General features: G+C 41.6%; 1 protein-coding gene across 1 annotated transcript; it reads right to left on the bottom strand.

Moving 5' to 3' along the window:
* Window positions 1-553: 553 nt before the first annotated feature.
* CDX4 (caudal type homeobox 4) lies at window positions 554-7,917 on the bottom strand. Its single transcript, XM_026487181.2, has 3 exons — window positions 7,416-7,917; window positions 1,904-2,049; window positions 554-760 (listed from the first exon to the last, which is right to left on the bottom strand). The coding sequence occupies exons 1-3, from the start codon at window positions 7,915-7,917 to the stop codon at window positions 554-556; spliced, it is 855 nt and encodes a 284-aa protein (XP_026342966.1).
* Window positions 7,918-11,449: the final 3,532 nt, after the last annotated feature.

Below are 11,449 nucleotides of genomic sequence, written 5' to 3'. Positions count from 1 at the left end.
TATTTTTATTAATCAGTGATAATGGATTCAGAATCATCTCCTGCTGATTTTTAAAAATTTGTCTTGTTACAAAAATGCTATTAGCTTTTGAATTAATCACTTGCAAAGGTAGCTACAGATGGGTAAACTTCTGCTTACCTCCCCCCCACCAAGACAGCATAAAAGAACACACCCAGCATCAAATAACAAACACAAGTACACATACACAAATATGCCTCCTTCCTGAACTGTTTTTTACAATTTGCTCACAAGTAAGTTTCTGAAATTGTGAATAGAGTTGCAAAGGCCTGTGATTGTAGCTTTTAATTATATAGCTCACCACCAAGTTCCTAAGTGACTGCCACATAGCATAGCACATGACAGGAGTTTTCTGAGGATGGTTTCTAACAGTAAGTGATCTCTCAATTATCTTCAACCGTAGCACATCCACTTGTTCTGAATACTGCCTTATGAGAAATTACATCCTGTCCTAATTCCCCTGCTGATATATCTTAGAGACCAAGAAGACAATGCTAAAGGATGGGGGACTTTCCATTTCTCTTTGCCTTTTCTTTCATTCAGAGACTATGACCTGCTGTATCTCAATAGGCTGAAATCTATGAACAGCAGATGAAGTGGTGAAAAAAGTGTTAGGTAGTTCCCCAGGGCTGATGGAGCCAGAATCACTTTGTACTGAGCCTCCACTGTTCTCAAACTGGGAGATTTTCTTTTTGATCATTTTTCTCTCCTTGGCTCTGCGATTCTGAAACCAGATTTTCACCTGAAACAAAAAATGCTTTTGATTTAGTGGGGCATCATACCAAATGCAGTTTTCACAGTCATTACTGATATTGTACAGGGATTTTAGCATTTACAAAGCCCTATCACATGTATCACTTCATTTGAACCTCCCAATGACCTTGTGAAGTATACCTTTTTAACAGGTTAAAAAAAAAAAAGCTGAGACTGAGAGAAGGAAAGTATCTTGCATGAGATGAAATTTTGAGGTCAAATCCAGGGCTACTGATTCTAAATGCAGTGCTCTTTATATTATACCTTATCCACCACCTCGGTTGCACAGGTAGAAATAAATGAGAGAGCAGCCGATGCTGAGGTGTGGTGATAAAAAGGATAAATAACAAAGGTGATTACGATCTGTCATTAAAAGTTACTTCCTAATAATAAGTTTAATGAAACATAGAACGAGGTGAACAAGGGTAATGAAATACTATATCTCTTGCTGTGATACCAGTGTGCCTTCATACCTGAATGAAATACAAGCTGCTTGGGAAAGGTAACACACTAATGGACTTTCTAATTCTACCATTCTATGATTCCAGGATTACTTCTAGACTTAAGTGAAAAAGCATAACATAGTTGTGTAATGTCAAAGTTTAGGTAAATGGAAACAATTGATCCTTATCATGCTTCATTGAGTACCTTCAGTTTTTTAAATTTGAGGCAGGCATCGTAGAATTATCAGACCATAGAAAATTAAATTTCCTACCCTGAATAATAGAAAAACTTGGTTCAGGTAGCAGCACTGGTGTTCAGTTACTATTATAGTTTGACTGATGTGAACCAGATAATTGCCATGATTGCCAAATTGCCACTTCATACATTGGTTGTGACTATTTGGGGAGTCAATCAAGGTTTTGACTTGACTGACTAATTCTACGTAATTCTTCACCTCCTATGTCCCAACCCTTTGCTTCTCCATCTGCATATTGCCCGGCACATTCAATTATTAATAAACCCACTGACCAATGAGACTAAACTTCCAGTAGGAAGAATGTGGGCTTTAAAAGAGCTTGGAAAATGTCTTGGTCTTCTGTTTTGCTTCCACTCTTGCTTACAGACTTCCCCCAAACCTCAGCCTATTGAAATAACTGTTTAAGACATGTTGGTTGTACTTCCAGTGTACCTGTCTTTCAGAAAGGCCCAGGTTGACTGCCAGTTCTGATTTTCTCCGAATGGTGATATATCTATTGCAGTGGAATTCCTTCTCTAGCTCCAATCTTTGATGATCTGTGTAAACCACACGATACTTTTCTTTTGTCCTGGTTTTCCCTGTTAGGGGAGAAAGCAATATATTTACTCATATTTTACTTCTTTGGAGATTGTTTTGGTTGAAGGAATCACAACTACTGCTCCCATCCTTATCTATTACTTTCAAATATGTAACGAGTATATTTTTTGAACCAAATATACTATATTTCCACTTTTCCATTAAATTCTTTGTCATCTGTGGCTATATCTATATCTATATAAAACCTATCACACCACCACTGACCTACTTACACCAAAGCATTTTATTTTTTTAAAGCAAACACTTAATCCATAATTTTCATTCCCTTCCCTTCCCACTAACATATAGGAACAGCACTGGCAGTAGTAGCAACGTATAGCATACATACACTTCCTTTATATTTTATGCAGTTCATTCATACCATCTCCTATTGAACCTCTCACCTACACTTTTGAATTATGCAGAATATATCTTTTTTAAAAGATTTTATTTATTTGTTTGACAGAGAGAGAGAGCACAAACGAGGGAGTGGGAGAGGGAGAAGCAGGCTCCCCACTGGGCAGGGAGCCCGACATGGGGCTCGATCCTAAGACCCTGGGATCATGACCTGAGCCAAAGGCAGTTGCTTAACCAACTGAGCCACCCAAGCGCCCCTATGCAGGATATGTCTAATCCCCATTTTGCCAATAAGAAACCTGAGGCTCAGTGTAGGTAAATAACTGGTTGTGTGCTAGTGAGCTGAAGTGCCGGGACCCAAACACATACCTCTGATTCCCAGTCCAGTATGCTAAATGTTATTCCCAGATTCTGTTTTACGATAGCCCCTATTATCTTACTAGAAAAAAATTTTGTGTGTGTGAGGGTCTTAAATCAACTTTTATTCCCAAGTGGCTGATCAATGGGGGAAGGAGGAGGTGTTGACTTAAGCAGAATAAAATGAGTATTCTAGTATTCTTTGAAAGGATATACAAACATTTGCTTTGTGTTACAGCATTTAACTAATTTCTCATGCCCTTCCTCAAATAGTTTTATTCTTCCTTTCAAATTTTCCAAAGGTGATTAGGAAGCTTCCCTTTCTTTTCCATTTTTCTAACTCCCTCCAGGATCTTCCTCCTTTTCTCTATGGCATTTGGCAAACTGCTTCTGATCTTCCCTGGTTGTTTTTGATGTGAGGTTTTGGGGAGCGATCTGTAGGACAAAGTTTTCTTTAAAGTGGTTCTCTAAACCCCATTGAGGTGTTAAGATGCAGCACAGGCCTAACAAAGGAGCTACATAGCATCAGATCCCATCCTGAACCCTTTACATTCAGGAACACCAGCCAGTTGGTTGGAATTTACAAGCCCTAAACAAATGTCAGACACGCTTTCATCTTCAGGAAAGAAAAAAAGGGACACGAATGTAGAAATAAATTCTGGATGAGAGATATGTTTTAGTATTAAACTTAATGGCTGAATAACTCATGGACTAATGAACTAAACAAAACTTGTCTCCCTGAAAATTGAAAATGATGAGCCCTAGTCAGTTAACCTACCTGGAAGACCCAAACTTTGAGCTGGCTTTTAAAATCCAAACAGAAATCCAGGAAACCAAGGGTCTGGCATTTGGTTAGTTACAAAGGCAGAATGTATATTTGAGATCACAATGAAAACTCTGAGGTTTTTTTCTCCAGAACCTCATATCTTAGGATCAAAAAATATTTTTGAAGAGATGTTTCCTAAAACACTTTCTAATCCCAAAGTAGCTGAGTATTTAAATTCTCACTTGAGGCAGAAGTTAAAATTCAACTTATAGCATGTCTGTGCTTTCTACTCTTTGATAATCAGTAAATATAACCAGACTTCAAGAACTCTGGAAGGTTGCAGTCCTTCCCCACCCCCATTGGTCATAAATTCCCCTCTTGCAGTTTCTTCTGAGGACAATAAAGTCAAGACCAGGCCTCTTTATTTGCCATGAAAATCCTCACCCTTTCCGGCAATATAACCCCTGAAGAAAGGAGGGATGAGGAAGAGCCAGGCTGCATATCAAAGCCATGTGAAGTGTTAAAGAGAGTCTGTTGCCTCAATCTGACAGACAAGACCTCAAACCTCAAGAAGATGTAGCTCAGGGGAAATATTGACTGCACATTTTGCAAAGAGAAATGAATTCCTCCTGTGTCCCTCCTCCTGAACTCTCTTCTTTCTTCTGTCTCATTGCTTCTGCTCCTTAAGTGATGAAATGGGACTGAATGGGATTTGGACATCTTCTACTAGAGCATAACATCCACATAATCATACCAAATCAAAGCAAAGAGGATGAGAACCAGTTTCCTTCTATAGGGAATACAGTGCAATTGACCCCATCTTAATGACTTTCTATCTTAAGATAATCCTTTGCTGCTTTTAGTCAAAAATTGCATACCAATTCATTTAAAAATTGTCCAATGAAATGGCCAAAACCAAGGAGCACAATGATAAACTTCAAGAATTATTAAGCAACTTATTTTCTGAAGTGTCTTAAATGAGTAAAACCTTTTAAGTATGACTTCCTCAGTGTTTTGTCCAGTGGCTTAATCAGAATTACTCAGTTGCTTCCTTCTCTCCCCCTTTCCCACTCCTAACAAAAAAGCCTTTCTCCAGCTCTTCTTAGATTATCACCTTGCCGAAACTCATCCAAGACACAACTTTGGGTAATAGAAAAGATGAAAAAATAATTCCTAGCTGCAGTGCACTGACAATGTTTAAAATACAAAAATACTAAACTTTTCACAGAACCTTTCTGTAGGTTCCTCTTTGTGTAATCTTTAAAATGAGATATGTATTGGACCAGACCCCTTAGAGAACAAAGTGTAAATAAAAATATCTTTCTTTTTAATCAAATCACCTAGGGGACAGGCATTTACTATGTCAGTGCCCTTTCCTTAGAAAATCAAATGTGATAATAGTCAGTATGAAATGTTTCTGATTATTCCCTAATATGTTTATGTTTCTTCCTTTAGCTTAAGGTTACTTAAAATAGTCTTCAATCATAGGAAGACTTTTATTTGATTACCTTAATCAGAGAGGGGTTACTTCCATTTCACAGTTCATCTAATTATCTTCTCAGCCATAAGCCAAATGTTGTCTGACACTACTACAGACTGAAGTAGAAAATTTAGGAGGATCTGACTCATTCATTCATTTAACAAATATTTGTTTAACACTGTGTACTAAGCATACAAATGGGTGCATTTGGGTTCAGAGTGGTCCACTGAGGTGATCAGCTTAATTTTTTTGTGTGTAATTCATAACCTGAGATCCGTAGAAGGACTTCAGTGGATCCATGCATCTCCCAAAATTATTTTTAAAATGATGTGTGTATGTGTATGTGTGGGCATGTGTGTGTACACGCACATGCGTGTGGGTACAAGTATGTATACTTTTGTGCATTTTTCTGGGGAGAGGGTTCCCTCTTCTCATTATATTCTTGAACTGCTGCTAAATCTGCACCTCAGGCTACAAGCATATAGCAAAAAGATAATTTTAAATTAAAATGAAACAAAGATTGACTCTAATAAAGCCTCATCTACAAGATAAGCTGCCAGGAGTCGGAGGGGTTCCAAAATAATTCAATTTTAAATTTCTTAATAGAATTTGGAGAGAAAACCTTGTGAAGGTAGCATTATACAGCCAGGTTTAAAAGTTTGTGATGAAGATATCACAAACTAAGGAGTCCCTTTCTAAACTTCTCCTGGCACCAGCATTACCCAAGAAGGAAACCCAAGCTCATAAAAGCAAATGCAAATGGAAGACTTTTAAGCAGAGAAACCTGTCATACTTTCTCTCATAAACAAAAATTCAAGACTCAAAATCATTTCTTTTGTCCTTCCTCTCCCCCATTGTTCTCTCTTCCAAATATACTAATGACTTTCCTCTTCTAAAGTGTTTCAAAACATAATCGTGAACTGGGAGCAGCTATTTTTTTGACTTTTATGTCTTTTGCTGATCTTAGGGCTCAGTAAATGGACGTTAATCACAACCCTAAGATGAGATGTAATAACAGCCCCAGGAGTGCCCCACCTTAACCTCATTTTTTATTCTACTTCGCCAACTGACTTACCCATATTTTTAAAAATGAAGATTTTCTTCCAAACACTTTAAACCAAGTGTTTAAGCTCTACTCTTAATTTGGGATTGCTACCCTAGTAATGTCCCAATCAACCAGAACTGCCTCCTTCTGGCTAAGAGTCCTCCTAATGGTAAAAGTTGGTCCCTTCCCGCTCTCCTGCCTTTGCTTTTTGAAGGGAAGAAAAAGTCCAGAACTGTGAACAAAAATACAATCATTATGGACAAATGCTATTGAAATTCATTTCCTCCTCAGAGGGAAAGAATGATAGAGTCAGATTTTACCATTTTTTTCTAATGACAGGGAGCGATAGGTTGGAGTAATAAAAATGTGATAAAAAGAACAACTACAGTTGAATACAAACATCTCCCCACCTCCCCCCATCCAAGATTAAAGCAGAGTGCCCATTTCCCCTGCCCTGGGCTCCCAGCAGCCACCCACTGGCTTGTTGGTGCCAGCGTGGGTAAGCATTAGGCTGGAATGTCTGGGCCTTCCTGCACTCCATTACAGACCTGCATCCAGCCCCTATGTCTCCAGAAGACTTTCTGGACAGTTATGAAGTCTCTAACCACCTATTAGTGCTGGGGCCGATATTCCTGCATGCCCAGGGATGTCTGAGTCGAGTAGCTTATTATGTCCCAGCAGTGTGCTCTTGCCTTCTCACCTGACTCAACACCTCCATTGGCAGAAAGGACGTTGGAAGAAGGCAATGGGTTTGAGTCCAGCTTGCCTCTGCCAACTTGGGTGAAGGAAGCTGCAGCTTCCTTGAGAGGCCAGGATGACAAGGCCATTTTGCCACTGGGGCTTTCGTGGCTTAACTGGAGGGTCCATTGCTAGCCAAACACCATGAAACCAAAGTTGAGTATCACCAGCTTTTGAGGGGAGCAGACCTGACCAGAAGGGGAAGGGTTTTAAATGGAAATGGCAAGTAGCAGTGACAGCACTGGGACCCTGGCTATCCTCTTGCCTCATTTGCCCACTGATCTTTCCTGTGCATCTGTTTTCCCATCTGGGCATCTACAGAGTTGGACCCTGATCCTTGTGGCTCGGTGTGTCCATTGTCCACCAGCTTGCTCCCTGGACACATCAGGAAATGATGAAAAACACTCCTAGCGTCAGTTTGGTTCCAGGCACTGCACTCTTCCGGCTTTGAGCAGAGGCACATACAAGGGAGGTCACTAATGGGAGGGGATCCTGGGCACTCAGCCACGCAGTAGTCCTCAGCTAAACTGTCCCTGGAGAAGCCTGAGAAGTAGGAGGCACCCAGACCAACAGAAGTAGAAGCCAAGGAAGGAAAAGTGTGAGGGCATTGGGATCGATTACTCACCGGTCACTTGTACGGTCTTGCGCATCCACGCATAAGGGCTGTGGCTGCTTCTGTTGGGAGAACTGGCATCCACGGCGTCGGCATCTATGGGGAACAGTGACCCGCTGGCTGGGGCTGGCAGGCTGCCACTGCTGCTTCCCCCGCCCGCAGGGCCCAAGTTGCTGTATTCCTGACAGCCAAAAGCGGAAGGGCTCGAGGTCATGTCGTTCATGGAGACCGTGCTCATTGTACTGGATGGCCCGGGGTATATATTCCAGTCTTCTCGAGGGGGACTATAGGGTGAACCCCAGACCCCCAGCGACGGCCCGTGAGGCTCCATGCTGGGCACATGGGGATACCCCATGTAGTGCGCGTAGGCAGGGGCCGCTGTGAAGTTGGAGGCTGGCAGGGGACTCCCACCACTCCCAGGGCCGCCAGTCCCGGCGGTGCCGCCTCCCGCGGGGCTCCTGAGAGTGCCCAGGTACATGCCTGCTTCTTTTTCCAAAAGGCAGCTGCTGTACATAGTGGCTTGGGTATGAGGAAGGAGCTCCCTAAGCCATTCTGAAGTTCTTGTAAGGCCCCAGCCCGACTTTAAGAAGCAGCAGGGAATCAATAGATCAGTCGGTAGCTGTGCTGCACGCCCTCCTGTGCCTCTCAGACTACTCCATTCGCGTTTTCTACCCGTCAGGTTTCCAGGTGACTGGTAACCCGGTATAGATGGGCCACCAATGGCTAGGCTGACGTCAAGGGGCTTCAGGCTTTTACATAGCATTTGCATTCAAATGAAGGGCCATTTCACTTTCACAGGGACTTGTTCACTCTGCGCTCCCTCTCCCAGAGCTCCCAGGCCTTTCTGTCTCATCTTTCTCACTTTTGTCCATCTGGTCCCCATAGCACTAGTTCGTGCTTTTGGAGGCAGGAGTTCCTCCGGGGGTTTGTGACCAGTTCCCTCCAGAGTGAGATGAAGACAGGCAGAAGCGGGGCCAAGTCCTGCTCTTTGGGATTCCGTCCTTACCCTGGGGCCTCCTCTTTCTGCTGAACTTCCCTTGCTCAGCCCAGCCTGCCTCTGTGGTATCCCCTCTGCCTACATTCCCCTGCAGGGGTACTCCACTGGAACTGGCCCAGGATACCACTGAAAAGAGTTTTCCCTTCTCCGCCTTGCTCCCTCCCCCAGGCGGAGGGCTTTGTTTCTAAGAACAGATTCATTTCACAAGTATACATTTTGTGTCTACTGAGTGCTAAGCACTGCTGTAGGCACTGGGGATACAGCAGTGAACAAGAGAGAAACATTTTTTAAATAATATTTTTTTATTATATTATGTTAGTCACTATACAGTACACCCCTGGTTTTTGATGTAAAGTTCGATGATTCATTAGTTGCGCATAACACCCGGTGCACCATGCAATACGTGCCCTCCTTACTACCCATCACCAGCCTATCCCATTCCCCCACCCCCCTCCCCTCTGAAGCCCTCAGTTTGTTTCTCAGAAGAGAGAAACATTTTTGCTCTGCCTTCTTAAAGTTACTTTCCAGGGGACGGCAGGCTGGATTAATTGGATGTTTTACAAATATGCACAAATTAAAGAAAGATGAAGAGGGTAGGTTATGAAAAAAAGAAGGAAAGGGAGAAGAACCATGTGAGTAATGACAGTATTTTAATGTCAGTTCACTAGTCTCAGGTGTCTTTCTATCAGGTATGACTTCTGCCTCAAAGCCAGTGCCCCAAGGGGTCAAATTCCTGCAGTCTCAAATCCAGGACAGCCACAGCTTCCAGATTTCTTTCACACTTGAGGAAATTTCCTTTGTAAAGCTCCAATTATTGAAAAAGACATTGACTTACCAGTAGATGCCAAATGAACACAAGATTTTGGTTCAAGAAACAAGAAAACCTTCTGACCACAAAACCAATCTGTATCCCAGTGTTCTTTCCCAACCCCTTGCCTTCCCACCCCCCTCCCCAAACCTACCACAACCTTTAATCTAAGCTGTGCTCCTACTCAGGGAATGTGCTCCTCTATAAAGACCATTCCAAACTGACACGGCTATTAACTGATGTCTCTTTGGCTTTGGGAATATCACTTCACCTCTGGGAGTTTCAGAGATTTCTCCCATGTAAAATAGAGATCCTAACAGTGTCTACATTACAAGGCAGGATTTACTGAGATAATATATGCAAATTGCTTAACTTAGTGCATGGTACACAGTATGCAACCACTGTATTCATTAATTCACTAAACAAATATTTATTGAATGCTAGGTGCTGTTCTATGCATTGAGACATCAATAGTGAACAGACAAAACCCCTGACCTTATTAAGCTTATATCCTAGTGGGAAGAGACACAAATAAGTAATTACATTTTATGCTTTGTCAGATGGTAATGATCAATGCTGTGAAGAAAAAAAAAGCAGGAAGGAGGATACAGAATGCTGGAGAGGGTGGTATTGCAATTTTAAATGTGGTGGCTTGGGAAGACCTCACCTTGAAATGACATTTAGATAAAATATAGAAGAGGTACTGGTATGAGCTATAAGGAGAAGATCCAGACAGAGGGAGCATGTGAAAAGAAAATGAAAGAATGTCTGCCTTTTTTTTTTTTTTGAATGTCTGTCTTCTATTGGAGAAACAGTAAACAAAACAAAACTGTGTGGCTAAAGAATAGATGGGGTCCAAAAGCTAAGGGGGAGTATGTCATTGTAAAGATTCTAGTTTTTGTTCTAAGTGAGGTATGAAGACATTGTAGGGTTTTGAGCAGAGGAGTGACATGATTTAAGTTTTGAAGGGCTCACTCTAGCAGTTGGATTAGGAATAGACTGTAAGTGGGTTGATTAATTAAAAGGCTATTGCAATAATTCAGGTGAATGGCACTGAGGATGGAGGAAAGTGGTTAGATTCTGAATATATTTCAAAGCCTGCTCTGGAGAAGGAGGAGGAGAAGGAACAGAAGTAATTGGTCAGCAGAGACTAATTAAAGCCTAGCACTGGGGAAAAGGGACTCAGGGACAGAGAAAGTAACATACCTGTAAGGCACTTTTTACATGTAATCTCATTTAATTTTCACAACAGCTCCATGACCTAATTTATTAGTATTATTCCCACTTTAGAGATGAAGAAACTGAGGCTCAGAGAGGTGCCATGACTATTTAAATGAACTACTAGTGTGTAGTGTAGTTAGGCTCCCATCCTAAGCCACCCTAACTGCATAGTTATGTATTTAAGTTGGAGTCAGACTAAATGTACAACCCAGCTTAGGCCTGGGGCTTGGCTTCTATTTTCTTTCTCTGCTCAGGCTCCCAGGCCTGGCATTTAATAAATACTCCTCATATCATGGACCCAATTACCCCTGAATTATTCTCTTTCACCTATTCTATACTGAGGCAAACTGGTTTACCTGACATTTGAAAAACTACATCAGGATGGAAGCACATGGAGGATGTTTAAAAGTTAACTAACCCAGTATTATCATTTTACCTATGAGAAAACTGAGGGCCTGAGAGGGGAAGGTGTTCTTTAAGGAAGCAAATGACAGAAATGAGGTTCAAACTCAGGTCTGTTGCCTCCCAGATCAATACTCTTTCTACTAAAAAGCATCTTTGCTTATGCAATTCCCTCTGTCTATACTGTTTTTCTTTATTAAAACAATGTTCAAATTCTCCCTATTCTTCAAGGCTCAGCTCAAATGCCCCCTCCTCCCTAAAGCTTTATGTGATGATGCTCCTCTCAAAAGGCACTCTTCCAATGAGAATGAAATCTTGCCGTTTGCAGTGACATGGACGGAGCTAGAGAGTATTCTGCTAAGTGAAATAAGTCAGTCAGAGACAAATGCCATATGATTTCACTCATGTGTGGATTAAGAAATGAGACAAATGAGCAAAGGAGGAAAAAGAGAGAGGCAAACCAAGAAAGAAACTCAACTATAGAGAACAAACTGAGGGTTACTAGAGGGAAGGTGGGTGAGGGATGGGTTAAATCGGTGATGGGAATTAAGGAGGGCACTTGCTGTGATGAACACCAGGTGATGCACAGAAGTGTTGAATCACTATATTTTACACCTA

The sequence above is a fragment of the Ursus arctos genome, chromosome X, assembly GCF_023065955.2.
Source record: "Ursus arctos isolate Adak ecotype North America chromosome X, UrsArc2.0, whole genome shotgun sequence".
Classification (NCBI taxonomy): Eukaryota; Metazoa; Chordata; class Mammalia; order Carnivora; family Ursidae; genus Ursus; species Ursus arctos.
The sequence above is the reverse complement of the archived record's forward strand: the minus strand, read 5'-3'. Positions and strand labels throughout refer to the sequence as shown.

Excerpts from the sequence above, each read along its gene's own strand:
- CDX4 (XM_026487181.2), bottom strand. The coding sequence starts at position 7,917 with ATGTACAGCAGCTGCCTTTTGGAAAAAGAAGCAGGCATGTACCTGGGC. Across the intron at positions 2,050-7,415 it reads CAAGACCGTACAAGTGACCG|GGAAAACCAGGACAAAAGAA; the intron begins GTGAGTAATCGA and ends CTCCCCTAACAG. Across the intron at positions 761-1,903 it reads TGGGCCTTTCTGAAAGACAG|GTGAAAATCTGGTTTCAGAA; the intron begins GTACACTGGAAG and ends TTTTTGTTTCAG.